Raw genomic sequence first — 20,252 nt, forward strand, 5'->3', positions numbered from 1 at the left:
GTTAACTGTATTGCCAAATTTAGGAGTTCTTTCTTTTATGGCCAATATCCAATCACTATTATAGGATGCGCAGTGCAACAAGATGCAATCAAGTAATATCAAGTAACTTGAAGCTGCTTTATATCAAGTCAAGTAGTAACGATTGAAAATCAAGTCAAGTCAAGTAGTGAGATTCTAAAATACTTGTTTTTCAAATCAAGCCCAGTAGTTCCTAAAAACATCAAGCTACTTGATGAATTCCTACTCATTCGTTTACCATAACATAATATTTTGTTTGTTGGTTGCTGAATGAGTCATTCAGCGACCAACGAACAAAATGTTAGCAACGAGTGTTAGCAAAAATTTTGAACTAGAATTGTACAAATTATACAAAAATAATTGAGAAAAGACAGTCAAAATAAACTGACAACTACAAACATGATCAATAACAATACCTCAAGCCTAGTACATATAAACCTCAAAAATTAAACATTCAAACATGTTAGCTTTAAATTAATTTAACAAAAGTAGTACTCAGCTTAGTTACTTAGCAAACTAGGGCACTCTCTTGCCCTTGAGAGCAGAAATGATCTCAAAAGGCGGATGAGCTATACGATGACGAGTATGAGCCAACGGCATAGGATCAGGCAGGCAAGGGGAAACCACCTGATTATTATCCCATGAACACTATGATGTTACGTGACAATGGTATATGGTTGCCATGCGATCCGAGTAGCGACCGGCGCTTGACTGGGTTCGGGCCATCAAGTGTGAAATTAGCAACCGAGCAGACAAACGTAGGTGACCAGGCTTTGTCTGCAGCTCGAGTTACTGGAAAAAACAACAAGCTTCCTCAGAAATCCAAGATAAATATTGGTACGTGGAATGTCCGAGGACTCCTGAGCGTAGGGAAACTTCAAATATTGGAGCGTGAGCTGATGACAGCAGAGATGGATATATGTGGTTTGTCGGAAACACACTGGAAAGGTAAGGGACACTTTACAACTGCTGAACATCGGATTTTCGTGTCGGGCTCAGACAATGCAAGCCAGAATGGAGTAGCCATTGTGGTTAACAAAAGAATGGTACAATACGTGGACAGTTACCAAACCATTAGTGACCGCATTATTAAAGTCACCATCCGTACAAAACCTACTAACATGCATCTTATTCAGGTATATATGCCTACAACTGACGCAGATGACAAACAAGTTGAGGATATTTATCAAGAAATAGAACAACTAGTATCAGCCACACCCAAAAAGGAACCCCTAGTCATTCTAGGTGATTTCAACTCCAAGGTGGGAAAGTCAGCTGACAATAACAACCTACAAAATATTATAGGAATGTACGGACTTGGAGACAGAAATGCCAGAGGAGAGAGACTTATACAATTTGCAATAGACAACAATCTTGCAATAACAAATACCATGTTCAAACAACACCCTAGACGATTGTCAACTTGGACCTCACCCGATCAAAAAACGAAAAATCAAATTGACTATATCTTAATAAGCGGTAGATGGCGGTTATCTGTTACCAATGTTAAGACAAGACCTGGCATGGTATGTGGATCAGATCATAAAATCCTAGTGGCAAAGTTCCATCGTAAACTACAGGCAGTGAAATTGATCAAAACGAAAAGGTATTCAGTACCTACTAAAGAAGAAATAATGAAAACAATGAAATCGGTAAAAATGCCCACACTAAAAAATGACGTACAAGAAATGTGGAATGACACTAGGACTTGGATAAATGAAATAGTTAAAGGAAGTTGCACATCTGGAAACATTAAATTAAAGTCTAAAACTTGGATGTCGAATAATACGATCAATTTGCTTGAAAAGAGAAGAAACCTAGTCATATCAACAACATTTGACAAAGAACACAAACTAAGAAACATCAATAAAGAAATAAAAAACAGCTGTAGACAGGATAAAAACAAGCACGTCCACGAGATTTGCACAGAATTGGAAAGACACTCGGCAACTAACGAATCTAGAGAGCTATTCAATAAGGTAAAATATCTCTCTCGTGAGTTTCAACTACGTACACAAATTATACAGGATGAAAATGGTCGAAAGATTACTGATCCGGATGGTATTGTTGAAGTCTGGCGAAAGTACTGCACAAAGCTTTACGAAGATGGTGAATCTTCTAATAATAATAATCGTCCCAACCAATTCGAACATGACCGGAGATCCTTAAATCAGAAGTTGAACACGCCCTAAATCGTCTCAAAAAAAATAAAGCCCCAGGTATAGATGGTGTAGCTGCTGAGATATTAAAGTCAATAGGGCAACCGGTAATTGATGTTATTCATTTCATATGCAATCTGATTTGGAAGACGGGAATTTGGCCAGACGACTGGTGCAGCTCGCTATATATACCACTATATAAAAAGGGTAATCCGGCAGACTGCAATAACTATCGAATGATTGCTTTAATTCCTCATGCATGCAAAATTCTCCTGCAGATTATTAACAACAGACTCAGGCCATATCTACTACCACAGATTGCAGAAGAACAAACTGGCTTTATGCCTGGTAAGGGTACCAGAGAACAGATAGGGAACGTACGACAGTTAATAGAAAAAGCGCGAGAATTCAACATAGAAATGTATCTCTGTTTTATCGACTATTCTAAGGCCTTCGATCTAGTCAAGTGGCAAAAACTTTGGCAAATACTCAAGGAAATGGGGGTTCCTGATCACCTTATTCTACTTATCCGACAACTATACCAACATAATTACGGACTTATAAGAATTAATGATGTCACATCAAATAGATTTCAAGCAATGAAGGGTGTCAGGCAGGGGTGTGTTCTCTCACCCCTATTGTTCAATATTTATACCGAGTACATAATGCGTGATATTCTCGATAACTGGCAAGGTGGAGTATCTGTGGGGGGAAGGAAAATCAATAATCTAAGATATGCCGACGATACACTAATCATAACATCAAGTGTGGAAGAAATGGAATTTATTATGCAACGTCTCCAAGAAACTAGTACAGAATTTGGGCTAAAACTTAATCCTAACAAAACTACTGTCATGATTGTGGACCGACAAAACAACAACCAACCTCACGTGGGAAACATAGCTGGATTTAAGGTGGTTAATAAATACTTATATCTGGGATCGCTAATCGACAACAGCGGCTCATGCGAAGGCGAAATAAACGTAGAATTGCGCTAGCTAGAACAGCCGTAACTAAATTAACTAAGATATGGAAAGATACAGCCATCACTAAGAACACCAAACTAAGACTGCTGAACTTGCTTGTTTTCCCGATTGCTACGTATGGGGCGGAAACATGGACGGTGAAGAAAAGCGATACCAGGCGAATAGATGCTTTTGAAATGTGGGCATATAGACGTCTGCTACGTATACCTTGGACAGCCCATTGTACGAATGAGTCAGTTCTCCAAGAACTAAACTCACAACTCAGCCTCTCAAAAAAAATAAACCGATGTTTTCTGACATATATTGGTCACATTGCTAGAAGAACGGACTCACTGCAGCTGCTAATAGTCGAGGGAAAGGTAGAGGGAAAGCGACCACGAGGAAGATCACCCAAAAGATGGGTTGATCAAACTAAAGGCCTAATCGGCCAAGGCCTTCATGAAACCGTCAGCATGGCTCAAAACAGAGCGGACTGGCACAATACGATAAAAACCGCTACAGGAACATCATAGTCACTAATCCCTCTTCAGGGAAACGGACCAAAGAGAGAGAGTACTCAGCTGTCAGTACTACTATTACACAGTAGTTTCCGATAATATGCTAATTTCTAACCTGTCTAAAATATGGATAATTTGTATCATTAAAAATATGTTATAGAGTCAGTTCATTTTTCAAAGTCGTAGCTCTGTATTCAAATATACAGACTGTTAACTGGACGATTACTTATTGAGAAACAGAATGGCAACACTGCCTACATTCTAAATGAGTACTAACCTAAGTTGCCGACTCGTCCCGTCGCGTCTTCGGTCGACGAGCGGGTCGAGGTTGCCATATTTCAACCATAAAGCTCTTGCCGCGAGTAATAAACAAATTAACAAACTATATGAATAGAATTAAACAAACTAACACCGTTTTTGACAAAGGTTTGATGGTGACCAAATCAAAACCGGTCACTAATTTGTTTTCATTAATAACATTTAATTTTAATTAAAAATACCCTAATTCTATTTTCGGCAGTAAAATGTGTTTAGCTATCTAGGCATTAATTGGAAATTGTTAAGAAAATTTAATACCCACAATACATGCAGTTGGCTATTTTGAGTATAAAAAAATAATAGATTTAAGAAATATAAACTAAATTGAAATTTTTTTTGCCATAATATGGTAACTTAACACAGAGAAACTTCTTTTTGCTTTTAAAGACATAAGTTTTTATTGTTTTTATAATGCCACTATCATTGAAAACTCATATTAATATTGTTTATTGACGTTTACTTTAGTAGAGATGGTTCTTCTTTCTCAGCCTGGTTACATCCAGTGTTGGATGTAAAATGTAGAATGTTTAGGAGGGGAGTTAATCACCGCGACCTTACAGATCTATTGTGTGTTCCCCTTTCTTTATTAGAGTTATAACTCATCATACAGTCTCAGGGTTTAAGAAAACCCAGTATCTGAGACGGCTCCACAGAGGCTAGCTCTTCATCCTCGACATCAGCCGTACCAAAGTTCATGGCACGAATGGTCGTCGTCTCGGCGCAATTAGTGATAAGGTGTTCTGGTGTTTCCCCATTTTCCCCACAGAATCTGCATTCGCCGTTGTTTCTCAGCTTCAGCCTTCTGAGGTGTTCGTTGAGGAGACAGTGTCCTGTTAGAAACCCCGTGATAATCCGAAGATGGTTTTTACTTTAATCAAGGAAAACCTTTGATTTTTCTCGGTTCTGATGAACTTTTTTTTTCTGTGTTGGATATAGGCCTCTTCTAGGTTTTTCCATACTTTGCGATCTCTACCCAATCTTATCCATTCTGTTCCCGCCATTGTTCGGACGTCATCAATCCATCTCTTTTTTTGTCGGCCCACACTTCTTGTTGTTCCCCTAGGTCTCCATAGAATGACTTTTTGAGGCCATCGGTCTGGATCCTGCCTTGCCACATGTCCGATCCATTGTCACTTCAGACTTGCCACTCTTTTAACAACATCTATTAGATTTGTTTTTTGACGTATGTGGGTGTTCTGCATTTTTTCCCTCATGGTGACTATTAACTTGATTCTTTCTATGGCTCGTTGTGCAACTCGCAGTTGTTCTGCTGTTTTTCGGGTAATTGCCATAGTCTCTAAGCCGTAGGTTAGCACACTTGAAAATATCACTCATATTTCCAAATGCTACCCATGCCAAATGGATCCTGCAGTAGTAGAGATGGTTATAAGTTCTGAATTATCGACTATTGTTGCTTTAATTGATCATGGTAGATCAATTTTGCACCTAAAACCATCTCTGCTCGAGTAACTGCCCAACAGAAAATAATAACATGATTTTTCAAAGAGAGTGACATTACAGAAATCATAAATACTATTTTATACGCCTGTTGACTATGGCTAAAAGGAAAGGTATGGTTTTAATGTAAAAATACTAAAAAATGTTACTGTCTCCTTCAAACGCATATATCCCCCCAAAAAATGAGAAAAGATACACCTAGATAATAAGATGGTTTTTAGAATCCTTGTTTTGTTAATATACTCCACAGGGTGTTTCAAATTTAAAAAAAAAATATGAACAGTTTGTTTTCCCTCGTAAAATTGACAGATGGCAACTTTGAGTTTTAATTTAGAAAAATATATTAAGAAGTCAAATAATTTTTGCTACAAACTGCTTTTTAAATCATCAAAATCGGTCAACTAGAAAACAATATATAAAATTTTAAAATACATGAAAATTTTAAGATGCCCGTTTTTCGTGCTGATAAGTGTATTTCCAAAAAAAAAAAATTCTGGAATTTTTGAAAATCATTTTTAAACAATATAAAAATAAAATACAACCATCTTAAGGTAAACTGGCAGTAAGCGCCATTAAAAAATAAAGAAGAGTACGGGTCAAGTACGAAGTCTTGACTTCGCCAAAATTATTATCGATTGTCATTCCCTAGCCGTCTTCGACGCCGTTCTTTTTTTATTGTTTGGTATTTGTATAGGTGGCTAATTTTTTTTACAAAATAAAGTTAAAAATACCCTGTAGTGTTACTTTTACAATTTTAATCACTGTATTAACGTATCCTTTAACATATTCTTCAACGTATTTCAGCCCTTGGTTAACAGATTTACTAAAACACGCCATTAAAAGAAGTATCAGATGGAACATAGTTTTCCTTCCTTGGATTATAAAGTCAGCCATTAGAACGTAAGAAAAACAACTTAGAAAGTAACTTAGCTTCTCTAATATACATCTGTATTGTGTCGTTTAAAACTGTTTCAGTCCGTGGATACGAACTATGGTAAAAACGATTATTAGTAGATTGGGTTATTTAGCGGTATTCCATGTACCGAATTTATTCAGATCGTCAGAGTACAAGTAAGATTAGTGAATCTAGAAGAGCACGTAGTGCACCTGTAGTTTGCAATTATTAGGTAGTCTAGTCTGGTAAAATAGATTTATAGTACTTATAAACAACGTCAAAACCTACGATTAGGCCAAATAATTTGTTAAGATATATCATAATAAAAGTTGTCACAATACGGATATGTCAATCAATCCTTGTTTATGTTATATACAGGGTGGCCCATCGAAAACGTTCCGCAAGGCATAACGGCCAGGGTAATTTTTTTTAGAAAATTCAAAAACACGTCAATTTTATTTGTGAGGGGGACAACTTTTGCCCCAAAAATGATTGCAAAATCTTCAACCCTCTAAGCGGGGGTGTTATCCCCCAATTTTTTTTCAAATGGGAAGGGAGGCCAAGTGGTACCGCAATGAAAAGGGCTCTCTATTCTCTATACTTTCCGGCTTCGTTTTTGAAAATCGGTCGAGTCATTGAGAAAATATGAAGGATTGAAATTTGAAAAGTTTATTTAAACATTTATCAGAGTAAATGATAAGGATAAATTCCTTCGACCAATTTGCTGTTTTTTCTTATTATTTCTAGATGTTTACACATTTTTTCACTTGCCACAAGATTAAACGATCAGGTTAGGTAGAGTGTACTTTCTTTTTGAACGGTGTAGTTAATCTCTCGGTACAACTCTCGGTACTGGGCTGAGGACAACCCCAGGTTTTTCACGAGGTGAACACACAAAAGCCTCAGAAATTGAAAGTGTGGGCTGGTATTTTTAGAAATTCTATTGAGTCCTTTTTTTCTTCCTGGAAATCTAACAGGTGATATGTACTTGGATTTACTGGAAAATACCATCGACCCAGCCCTAACTCACATCATAGAGAACAATCCTGGATACGTTGAAGCAGAACTAATATTTCAACAAGACGGTGCACCTCCACATTACTCTCAAAATGTGCATAATTATTTAAACAATAACTTTCCCGTTCGGTGGATAAGATGAAGGGGTGCAATTGAGTAGCCTCCACGGTCACCCGACTTGACTCCTTTAGACTTTTTTCTATGGGGACACATAAAAAGTAAAGTGTATAGCACTCCACCCGTCTCATTAGAAGACCTGCGAAGACGAATTATTGATGTTTGTCGCGAAGTGAACCCCGGAAGTTCTTCAGAATGTTCTAGAACGAATTGAAAACAATTTGTTTTACTGTATGGAGGTTGACAGGCAACATTTTCAGCATTTGCTTCATTAATAAGATAAGTTATTTTTTAATTAATTCAATTTATGCGTTTTTTGCAAAAAGTACTTTTCAAGTTTCAATCTTTCATATTTTCAAAATGACTCGACCGATTTTTAAAAACGAAGTGAGGAAATATAGAGAATAGAGAGGCATTTTCATTGAGACGCCACTCGACCCCCCTTCCCATTTGAAAAAAGTTGGGGGATGACACCCCCGCTTAGAAGGTTGAAGATTTTGCAATCATTTTTGGGGCAAAAGTTGTCCCCCTCACAAACAAAATTGACGTGTTTTTGGATTTTTTGAAAAAAAAACCCTGGCTGTTATGCCTTGCGGAACGTTTTCGATAGGCCACGCTGTACATACCATGTCATACCAAATCTCTTTTTTTACCTAAAAAAATAAAAAAGTTATAGGGGTGAGCCGCTATCAAGACGCACCCGGTGTATCTATTTCAAAATTTTTAATTCTCGAATTTAAAAAGGGTTGCCTTTTAAATTTTGCATATACAGGGTGGTTCACTACATACGACACGGAGTATTGTTGCTAAACGATTAGATTTTTACAAATTCTAAGTTTTGGGTTCGTTGAAGTAGTATTAGAGGTACAATTCAAAAATATCTTTACAAGATACAGAATGTCCCAAATAAATAAAAAATATCAAAGATGCATTTTTTTAAACGGAACAACCTGTATATTATTACATTTTTACATTATACGATTAAAATAAAGGTAAATTTGATTAAGGTTTATCACACTTACCGTTTTTGAAATATTTTCAATTTTGTGAAATTGCAGTAAAAATTTTAAGGCTTTATTTCTCCAAGGATATCAAAGTTTTTAATACCAAATATTTACTGAAGTTTATTTATTGATCAGTTATTGTATTGCAATAATAAAAATAATACTACCTTATACAGAGTGTCTAAAAATTTATTTTAAATAATTTCTAGCTTTAAACGGAAACAACTTGTTTAAATAAAATGGAACACCCAGTATATTTTAGGGGAATCAGATGCACAATTTAATTGTCTGTCAAATTGTTTTATACCATTTTTTACCTATCCCTTCAAGTTTTTGTAGAAATTGTATTTTCTTATAATTTAGACCTCATTTATCAATATATCCATGGAATATTGACATTTTAGATTGTTTTTAAAGCAACAAATGTACAAATTGTACAGGTGTTAAAAATAATAATTCTACTAGCCTATTTTTATATAAAAAGAAAACTATTTAAATTTTTATAAAAGAAGAAGCCTTTAATTAAATATACCAGCATTATTTCCGCCCAAATATTAGTTACCTAATTACATACTTAATTGTGTTAGTTAATAAATTATTCTTAAGAAATGTGGATTCGAATCAGAAATCAATATAATAATAAGATATGAAAATGAACGTCTTAGTTATAAATAATCATTCATCAAAAAATTAAAAAAAATGTTTAAGTTCTTACTTTTTATCACACTGTCTAATGCACATACAAAATTCAGTTTTGGTTTGGTTTGGTTTGGTTGAATGCCACACTAAATCATATTATATGGTCCTCTTTAACAAATATTTTTTTTAATTTTTTAATGAAATCTATTATTAGTACCCTTTAGAAATTTGTTACATCTTTAAAAAATAATCTAAAATGTCGATATTCCATGGGTATATTGATAAATGAGGTCTAAATTATCTTATAAATTATAAGGAAATGCATTTTCTACGAAAACTTCAAGAGATGGGTAAAAAATGGTATAATACAATTTGATAGACAATTAAATTGTGCATATGATTCTCATAAATACACAGGGTGTTCCATTTAAATTAAACAAGTTACTGCAGTTTAGAGCTAGTAATTATTTATGTATTTAAAAGATTATTACTGTATTTTGAGAAAAACCTAAATATTTCAAAAAAGCTAAGCTTAAAATGCAGTAAATCTTAATCAAATTTACCTTTATTTTCATCGTAGAAACTAAAAATGTAATAATATACAGGGTGTTCCGTTTAAAAAAATACAACTTTGATATTTTTTATTTATTTGGGACACACTGTATCTCGTAAAAATATTTTTAAATTATAGCCCTAATAGTCCTTCAACGTACCCAAAACTTACAATTTGCAAAAATTTTAGAGTCTAGCCACAATATTCTGTGTCATATGTGGTAAACAACAAAACAACCCCGTAGAATTTGAAAAAGACAGTAGATAACTTTTAAACACTATTGTTTTTAAATATATAACTTAAATAACTTAATATAATTAAATAACTTTTAAACACTATTGTTTTTCGAAGTATTCTCCACTTTCGTGGAGAATACACCTCCTTTTGTTTTCACAAAATCCATTTTTGCATCCATTGGAACTAAATCTGAAAGCAGTTCTTCCACTGGCTGGTTTGTACCTTCAAAAATACGTTTTTGAAAGTACCAACAATAGAACGCGCTGACTGCAACTTCGGGAAACTAGAACCTTTGACCACGCAGTTTATTCTGTTTTTTCGAGATTTAAAATTTTTGAGCTGTGTGGCAACTTGCATTGTCTTGGTGAAGCGTTATTCGTCGTTGAGGGTTGGTTTCTCAAAACTCAGCAATTATTTCAAGCAAACAAATAGATATGTACCTATCAGCAGTAACAGTTCTTTGGTTTTGCTGAGGAATTGTTGCTACATGATCCGATTTTGAGACAAATGTAGGCACCCTCTTTTTGGAAATACTATGAGAATGGATAACTTTCCTCAGTTTTGGTTTATCTCGGAACGCCCAAACAGCCGATTATAGTTTATTTTCGGATTCATAAGAGTAAATCCAGGATTCATCACCACCGACAATACTGTAGGTATATACAGGGTGAGTTTCCTACGATGTTCTCTATGGGCATCTCGGAAACTACTGGAGTTAGAGAGTCGGTTAAATGGGGAAAGAGTTGCAGTTTTGTGGAGTCATAAATATGCGCCTTTCAGATTTTTGAAAAAGTTCATGGCTTACTAGATATTTCGAAAAAAACAAATTTTGGCTATTTTAAAAATTGTCCCTAATTCCATTACAATCTATTTTAGACAAAAAGTGTTCAGATAAAAGTTGTAGATAATCACATTCCTAATGAGTTTGTGTTCTCCAATTTTTCATAAAACCTGTCATTTTTGACATATGACACAAATATATGTTTTTTTAAATGGAAACCATAGTTGGCCATGACTTCATAAAAGCGCCATTTTTTAAGCTTTTCAGCAATATAAGCTATAATATGTTTCATTCACAAAATTTCGAGTTATAGCCAATTCTTATCTTTCTTGACTAATTTCACTTAGTTAGCCATGAAAACAAGTTCAATCGTCGTTGCTCTCAGAAATGTGAAATTGTGTCACATCCAATCTTTGTAAATTAAAATAAACAAAAATTGTAAATAAAAATTTTTCAAATGAAGAAAAGCGTGTAGGGTTATTGGTTCAACTTTTCTTGGACATACAGGATACGTTGACCGGTGAAAGTTACTTACGTTTTTTACAGAACGGTTTTTCCATGGTGTTCAAATTTTGTTGTGATTTATAACTTATAAAAAGACAAAATATGTTATTAAACGGCTCTTTATAATTTAGATTACACAAACTAAAACTCAAAAAAATAATGTCACTACGTACACTTTAAGTTATTTTAGAAAATGTTTAAAAAATCCGCAATTATTTTGAGTACATAAATGTATCTTTTTAAAACTGAATTTCTAGCTATTGTCACAGAACGACCGGTCGACTTAATTAAACTTCTCCTGTTCCTCTTCTTCGAGTGCCTCTCTTAATTCATAAGTTTTTTTGTAAACCTTGTTGTTAACCATACCGCATAAAAAAATCTAAAATGGATAGGTCAGGTGAGACCCATGCAGTTGGTCCACCTCTCTGAGTCTACATAATTATGATATAAATTATTTTTTAAATAACATTGCTTTCATTGTGGGGGTGTTGGTGCGTCATAATGAAAGTCATGTTGGAACCACTGTATTAATGCGCGAGTATCTAAATTTAACTTTTCTAACATGTCTTGAAAACCGTTTTCTAAAAAACGTAACGTTCACCGGTCAACGTATCCTCGAAACTGTATGGCCAAGAAAAGTTGAACCAATAATTCTACACGCTGTTCTTCATTTAAAAAACTCTTATTTACAATTTTTGTTTATGTTAATTTACAAAGATTGGATGTGACAATTTCACATTTCTGAGAGCAACGACGATTAAACTTGTTTCCATGGCTAACTAAGTGAAATTAGTCAAGAAAGATAAGAATTGGTTATAACTCAGTAATTTTGTGAAAGAAACATAGTATAGCTTATATCGTTGAAAAGCTTAAAAACGGCGCTTTTTATGAAGTCATGGCCAACCAAGGTTTCCATTTAAAAAAACATATGTTTGTGTCATATGTCAAAAATGACAGGCTTTAGAAAAAATCGGAGAACACAATCTCATTAGGGATGTGATTATCTACAACTTTTATCTGAAAACTTTTTGTCTAAAATAGATTATAATGGAATTAGGGACAATTTTTAAAATTGCCAAAATTTGTTTTTTTCGAAATATCTAGTAAGCCATGAACTTTTTCGAAAATCTGAAAAGCGCATATTTATGACCCCACAAAACTGCAATTCTTTCCCCATTTAACTGACTCTCTATCTCCAGTAGTTTCCGAGATACCCATAGAGAACATAGTAGGAAACTCACCCTGTATTTTTTTAGTTTCCTGCATTAAACCGGTCGGTGTAGAGTTTTTTGTCAAGAATTGACTCTATTGCTTTCTGTTCTTCCGTCAACAGATGCGGTCTACAACGAGGAACTTCATGCAAATTTTTTTGAATTGAGATCTTGCGCAGTAATGCTTTAATTTATTATATGTGACATGTCGATCTTCTTGGATCAGCTTACGTACAGTATCGACGTTTTCCTGGATGGCTGCCGTTGTTGGTGGACCTGTTCTTGGATCGTCGCCTAAGACTAATCCGTCCACGTTTAAATTCTCCATATCAACGAGAAATTATCGACTGATGTGGCACTTCATTGCCCAAAACAGAAACCAACTCAGCAAGGCATTCTTGTTGAGACGACGACTGTCTTCGAAAATTATAAAAAAATATAGCGCAAAAATTTTCTCGTCTTAATTCCATTATGAAGCGGTCTAAAATTTTGACATTTGATATGTGTTGACAAGCGCCTACTATATTTCTACTGGGTGTTGCATCGTCGAGCGGGACATAGGAAATCCCATGTAAATTTTAATGGGGTCAATTATTGACTTCCCTAATTATTTTAGAGAATAATTCTATTTAGGTTTATTGAAGAGCACTAAAACCCACATTCAAAAGAATAACTTTAGATATTTTTGATTAGCTCGTTCACGAGTTATCATCGATTTCTTTGTAAATATTTCGCCTCTCTTATGGCCCTGTATTTACTTATGAGCACCAGTCAAGGTTAAAGATATCTGTCAAATGAAGTTGTCATTTCAGAAATTTATCTATATAGTGCTTTATTATTATTATTAAATACCCACATCGAAAATATTAGCCATAAATTACACTACCGAAGAAAAAGTATTGATGATTAAATGGTATTATCAAGGAAATAGTTATTAAAAGGTGTCGGACATGTTTGCTGCTCTGTATCCGAATAGAATCTACAATCGCATGGAATACCCAGAGATTTGAGACCAATCTCAATCTGCAGATGTGAAGCAAGGCAGGAACAAAGAGAAGATGCAAGAAATGATACCGACTTGGAAGTTTTATTGTGCGTGGAAGAGAACGATGGAAAGATCAGCACAAGGAAACTTGAGAATGAAAGAGGAATAGATCACACTACAGCGTTTCGAATTTTGGAACGACATAAATACTATCCCTTCAAATATGAAAAGCACCAAGAGCTACGAGATGGGGACGAAATACGGCGGCAGGCGTTTTGTTTTAATATGATGGAAAGAGCAAACACGGATAGGGAATTTTTAAAAAACATATGTTTCACTGACAAATTCACGTTTACCTTAAATAATGAATCCAATGTTCAAAATTATCGATATTGGAACAAAGAAAACCAACACAGGTTTGTCGAAACAAGGACGCAATATCCACAGAAAGTAAATGTTTGGGAAGGGATATTCGGACACAATATTATCGGGCCATTATTTCTTACGCGAAATTTAAATGCAGAATATTATTTGGAACTACTCGAAAATCATATTTTACGTGTTTTACATGATGCCGCTAGGGAAAATGAGAAAGTTTGGTACCAAATGGATGGCTGCCCGGCATATAGTACTCTGGCTGTTCGGGAATATTTAGACAATTGTTTTAACGGAAACGTCATTGGCCTAAATCATACAGTAAATTGGCCGGCAAGGTCTCCTGATATTTCGCCAAATGATTTCTTTCTCTGGGGCCATTTAAAAAACAGGATATACAAGGATAAAAAATACCCAAATCTAGACGAGTTAAAAAATGCTATTTCTGCCGAATGCAATAGAATTTCAGTTTACCAACTAGCGAATGTAAGAAGAGAATTTTATGATCTTCTTAAATCCTAAAGTTCTAACAATTTAATAGTACCTAAATTAATAAGTTATTGAATATTGTCATAATACTATAATTAACCTTGTAATTGATTACTTTATTTTACTTTAATTCATATTACTTTGTATTTATAAATACATCTTTAAGATTTCCGATGTAGGAATGAGTTTTCAATAATACTAAAGCACTAAATAGGTAAATTTCTGAAATGACAACTTCATTTGACCGTTATCTTTTACCTTGACTGGTGCTCATAAGTAAATACAGGGCCATAAGAAAGGAGAAATATTTAAAAAGAAATCGGCGATAACTCGTAAACGAGCTAATCAAAAATATCTAAAGTTATTCCTTTGAATATTAGTTTTAGTGCTCTTCAATAAACCTAAATAGAATTACTCTCTAAAATAATTAGGGAAGTCAATAATTGACCCCATTAAAATTTACATGGGGTTTCCTATGTCCCGTCAGACGATGCAACACCCGGTATATGTAAAATATAAGAAAACCCTCGTAAACAGGTTCATTTTAAGATCAGTATTGGTTACAAATAAAGTTTCAGAATCACCATCGAGTTTAAGAATTCTTACAAATACACTTTCTATTTAAAATATTTTCTACTTCGTTCGTGGCTATCAATATTTTTATTTTAAATTTAACCAGCTTTCAAATGTGTTTATTTTTATATCAAAATGACATCCACTTTTTTACAATACAAGAGTAATTTTTATACAAATGATACACACAAGATTCTCATGTTATTTTTAGATTACTAACAAACTTCCTTAAACACAGAGAATTATAAAACTAGAAAAAAAACATCCTAAAGCATAATCTAGCTCTGATCAGAGATTGTACGCTATCATCAAATAATTAGTTGACCTCGTTAAGATCTTGCTTTCAGTTCTGGTTTAATCGAGTCCCTTTTTATGAACTGAATTAATTTAAGAATAAAAAAATAACAGAATAAGGTACAGCAATGTTATTCGTCCCAATGTTTTAATTATATTTATATAGGGATGCAAAACATTTTTATTATCAATTAAAATACTAATACAATAATTATTTAAAAAATAAACTGCAAATTCCAATTAGGTTTTGATTGAATCAAAAAATTGTGCACTATGTGCGCATATCTGAAGTGAAACTTCTTCTTACTTACGTCTGCCTGTCTATCCGTCTGGACTCCATTCGGGTACTTCTATCCACGTGCCGAGTTTGCTTTCAATCGAGCCATAATTAAGAAAAATCCTGATGATTTTATCCATTTAGAGGCATCGGTTCGAAATAGCAAGGGCCCATCCTGTAGCCCATACCCGACCCCTATTTTTTTTTTTCAATACATATATCAAATCGTATCCAACTTTGCAGGTGGAACCGCGTGCACCGTCGCTCACATAGCCTACCCACCAAATTTGGTCGCGATCGGATGACATAAACTTTTTTTTTCTTACGTCAAAACTGTCACAGTGACACGTGTCGTACACGGTCAAGTTGGCCTTGAGTAATTAGTATGGGGCTTTAGAGAATTCAACAAATAACTTGCCATATATTATATTTGCCCATACTTTTTATTTATTTTTATAAGATATATACATTCTTCTACTTCATACAAGTACAAAATACGTATATCTTAAGCCACAAAAATCCATCCATCCATATCCATACATATATAAAAGCTCTCAAAGGGTTTTATTAAATCCATCCCGCCTAAACCGCTTCACCAATCTTGATGATTCTTTTTTTAAATGAAAGGTATATTTGTCTAGATTTGTTATGAAGTATTTTTATATTGTTTAATGACTATTTCTTTGTATAAAACGACTATATACTAAAACATACCTGAAAAACACCTACACACAATATCTCCAGAAATAAATGATTTGTCATTGTCAGTGGTGTCAGTTAGATTACATATCAAGTTTTTAGATATTTTAGGCATCAGTTCATACCGCCAGCTTTAGATACATAAATATTAGCACAAAGGTTCGTTTACACGACACTAGTGAATAAGCTACACAAAGCGATTTTAGGAAATTCATCCTCTTAGAGAGTAAAATTATGTCGGAACAATTTGTTGTATGAAAATTGCTTACTATCTGGTCTAGAAGAATGAAATCCTACAAAAAAATTAGAACAGATTTAATGATTGAAATTTATCAACTAAATAGGTAAAGTTGGTAAAAATTTATATAAAACTTGGTGACCTCTGGATTACACACATAAAGATTGGCAGAAATGATCATTTGAAAGACACGAGTTAATTATTTGGATAAAGCGAATTTATGACATTTATAACCTTAGGGAGTAGAATAGGGAATGAAAGTTTGCTATACGAAAATGCATTACTATAACATCTAGCAGTATACAATTTTATACAAGGGTTTATTTAGTGACATCATATAACTATTTTATTATATATAATTATCTATATTATTATATATAAATATTTCTTCTTCAAATCATCCTTCAAGGAATAAGAAATAACGTATAAAGAAAGTGCTCTTAATAAATAAAAAAAGATGAAAAATCAAAAAATATCAAGGGAGTATTATCAAGAAAAGCGAGAATTGAAAACTTCAAATATTCAATTGGAAACTTCATATATCAAAACTATTTATTTTAGAAATAGAGTTTATATGGGATCATAGGTAGGGTTCTATCTATATAGAGGGTAAATAGTCATTTCACTGTTTATTATTTTGGGGAGTTTTTTTTCAGATTTTGCAAAATTTCGATTTCTAAAATACCCTATACATAAGTAAGAAATAAAAAAACCGCCACGAAAGAGCGCCATTCACCCTCTATCCAACCATACATAATTAGTTTCAGTCAATGGAAATAGTTAGAAAAAAATTGAAAAAGGGTTAAAAAACAAGATTTCAAAAAAATTAACTTCTTTGAAATATTTTGATTTCGATAACTTTTAAAATTATTAAGATTATTTATTTCAGACTAGTCTAATCAAAAGTTTTATTTTTCCAAAGTCATATACAGCCTATGAAAAATTATAAAATGATTTTTAAATTTTCGGATTTTTTTAAATACATATTAATATTTAAAGAGAATAAAAATTCTCTTGAAATTGGCATATTGACGTCTTTTATAAATTTTAAGTAAAAATGTGAAATAAGTCAAAAATAACAAAATCGATTTTTTCAGGGCAAGTCTTAAATAAGTGCAATTATTTTTAGCAGTAGTTACTCAGAAACACGATTATGAGTATTTTCGGTAAAGAAAAAATATGTTTTTTTTTATCATGATCTACCAGCCCTGAAAATATTTGCAACTTTCAAATGAAATACGAGTAGCTCTAAAACTCTTAAACACAGTTTAAAAATATACTCTGAACCAGGAAAGAAGACGATTGCATAATCATATTATTTTGTAGTAAAGACAATCGATTTACCATTTCAAATGTGTTAGAAAGAGTCATTCCCTAATAGCATGACCTAACTTTAATATGTCATCGGTCATAACCTCGTGACCTTATCACCGACGCACAGTGCTTCGTCCCATGGACAAAAATCGAAAAAAAAGTTAAAATTTACTAATATCTGAATATGTAATTTTATACTTATAGCAATGTTCAACCATCCTGTATATTATTTTTCATAAACAGCGTTTTTTTGTTAGCAAATATTTTCACTAAAAATAAATTTTGCGATCAGTATCTTATATCAATGAAAAGAATAACATTCATAGTAGTTCTGTATATGGAGTTAAACGTAAACGAGTTAGTACGTACTTAATTGAAAGCCACTATGGATATTGTTAAACAAGGTATGTACTTTAAATTTATTTCTAAACAAGTTCGTGATTGTTTAGTTTTTATTTATTTTTTAAAATGATTCTTAAATGGGTATAAAAATTTTACGTTTTCAAACTTCAAAAAAGCATTTAAAAAAGACATTTCAAAACATATCGTATTTATTGAATATTTTTGTTGTCATATTCATACACTTTTAACTTTTGTATAGTTCACCTGCGTCTGCTTGCGACGAACTTTATTTTATAATACTTTTCAGATGGAGTAAAATTGATAAGCAATGCCGATCTGGTTAATACTTGGCTTGATCATAAGGACAAGAACTCAAAATTATTTGTATTTCAAAAAATGTGTTCTTTATTAGATACTGATGAACATTCCAGTCAAATGAGACCATTTATGCCTGAAAAAGACCACTATTTTGGAGCGAAACGTCGCATAAAAAAGTTTCCATCTTTCAATTTATTATAAAACCTCATACCCAAGAAAACGAAAAAATAATATATTGATATGGTCTATTAAAGAGGTAACTATTCACATCCGAACCCCTCATACCAACAAAAAGAACAGTAACAACGCGAAAAAGTAACATATTAGAAAATGATGTACAGAAATATCTTATATGTGAGGATATTTCATCCACCTGTGATTTGGATACTATAAATTTGGAAGATTCTGTCAGCAGTGATTCTTCTGAATCAGAGTAGTTACGATTTATGCATTTTGTTGTCCTAAAGTAAATTTATAGTATCTTAAGTTTTTTTTTTAATTAAATATAGCATTAATGTTTCTTTTTCATTAAAGAAAAACATTTATATTTTATATTGGCTTATATTGTAGGAATCATGTTCTAATGTTATTCCAATTCTTTTTTATCACAGGGATTTATTTAATACTTACACCGTTTTCATACTATAAATTATTATTTCCTTAGATGGAACACAGCTCCCACATTTTTATTATTTATAAGATGTTTTTTCATAAACGTGGGACTAAGAACATCATCATTTAGTACAATGAGAGTACTCATCATTTGTGTCAAATAAACCTAGTTTGAATAAATTGCCTACAATAAAAAAGAAGTTTTGCATTTTTGTCCTCTAGAGCCATATGTTCGAAGCACTGTGCGACGTACGTACGTTTATATTTCGTATAATTTATAATATTACGCAGTCGTCTTCTTTCCTGATTCAGAGTTTATATATTTTATCTATTAACAAGTAATCAATAATTTAAATCAATGCATCAGCGATTCGAGGTGTAACGCCGAAAGTAGTCGCGAGAAAAAGCTAGTATAACAATAAATTCAACATTTCACGAATTTTCTTAGGGCAATTAAAAGTAAACTAAAGCCAGTAAGCGCTTTAATGAAATGAATTTCTAAATTTGACTTATAAAGCAGCTAATAAAAACGAGATATACTGCCTTTTATCGATATTTTCGGTACACCAATCGTCCAAAACAAAATCTGATAACTGAATTAGAAAAATGGACATAAAATAACACTTAAAATGATATAGTAAGCCATAAATCAAATGTTATGAAAATACAATTTCTATAAACAAGTCTGCACCAGCTTTCTACCCGAAACGAACAATATCTCATTTCTTTCACACCTCGTAACTATAAAGTTTTTAAGCAAATATCCATTTTAGGTTAATCATATTTAACTGACGCACATTACAAAGAACGGGCTGGTTTAGTGACACTTCAGCACGAACTTAAATTATGTCTGAAGTAGGTACATCTTTTGTTTATTCACTTTTAAATTTTTCAGCTTAATATCGCACAGAAAAGATCCAAACCGTAAAGAAAATGAAATCGAACCTTACAGTCCCAGTCATCACAATCGCAGGTATCCTAGTAGGCCAGGCAATGCAGCTGATATACAAAGAATTATTGCCAAAGCCGAGAGAGAAGCTTTTGTAAGTATGTCTTAGAATGTTCCTATGGACTTTATAAATAACATGAGAAAATTAAACTTACAATTTTCATTCACTATAGCTATAATGTCTGTATAATTTTACATGAAATTAAAATGATATACCGGGTGCGTCTCAAAAGTGGCTCACCCCTATAACTTTTTTATTTTATCAGATAAAAAAACCAGATTTGGTATGTTAGCATGACATAAATTAGGATTGATTGACGTATTCACTTGTTTTCTGTCACTTCCTTTTTCACCGGAAATGAATACAACTTTTGATTTTTAAATGACATCCTC

The 20,252-nt window shown here is 33.1% G+C and overlaps 1 protein-coding gene across 1 annotated transcript in view; it reads left to right on the forward strand.

Moving 5' to 3' along the window:
• Positions 1 to 20,252, forward strand: part of LOC115891700 — a 68,022-nt gene that overhangs the window by 19,103 nt on the left and 28,667 nt on the right. Inside the window, exon 4 of the mRNA XM_030912241.1 lies at positions 19,806 to 19,953. Within this exon, the coding sequence (XP_030768101.1) occupies positions 19,806 to 19,953 (148 nt within the window). The remainder of the gene's footprint in view (positions 1 to 19,805; positions 19,954 to 20,252) is intronic.

This window comes from Sitophilus oryzae, unplaced genomic scaffold (assembly GCF_002938485.1).
Source record: "Sitophilus oryzae breed Bouriz unplaced genomic scaffold, Soryzae_2.0 scaffold_1190_pilon_pilon, whole genome shotgun sequence".
Taxonomy (NCBI): Eukaryota; Metazoa; Arthropoda; class Insecta; order Coleoptera; family Curculionidae; genus Sitophilus; species Sitophilus oryzae.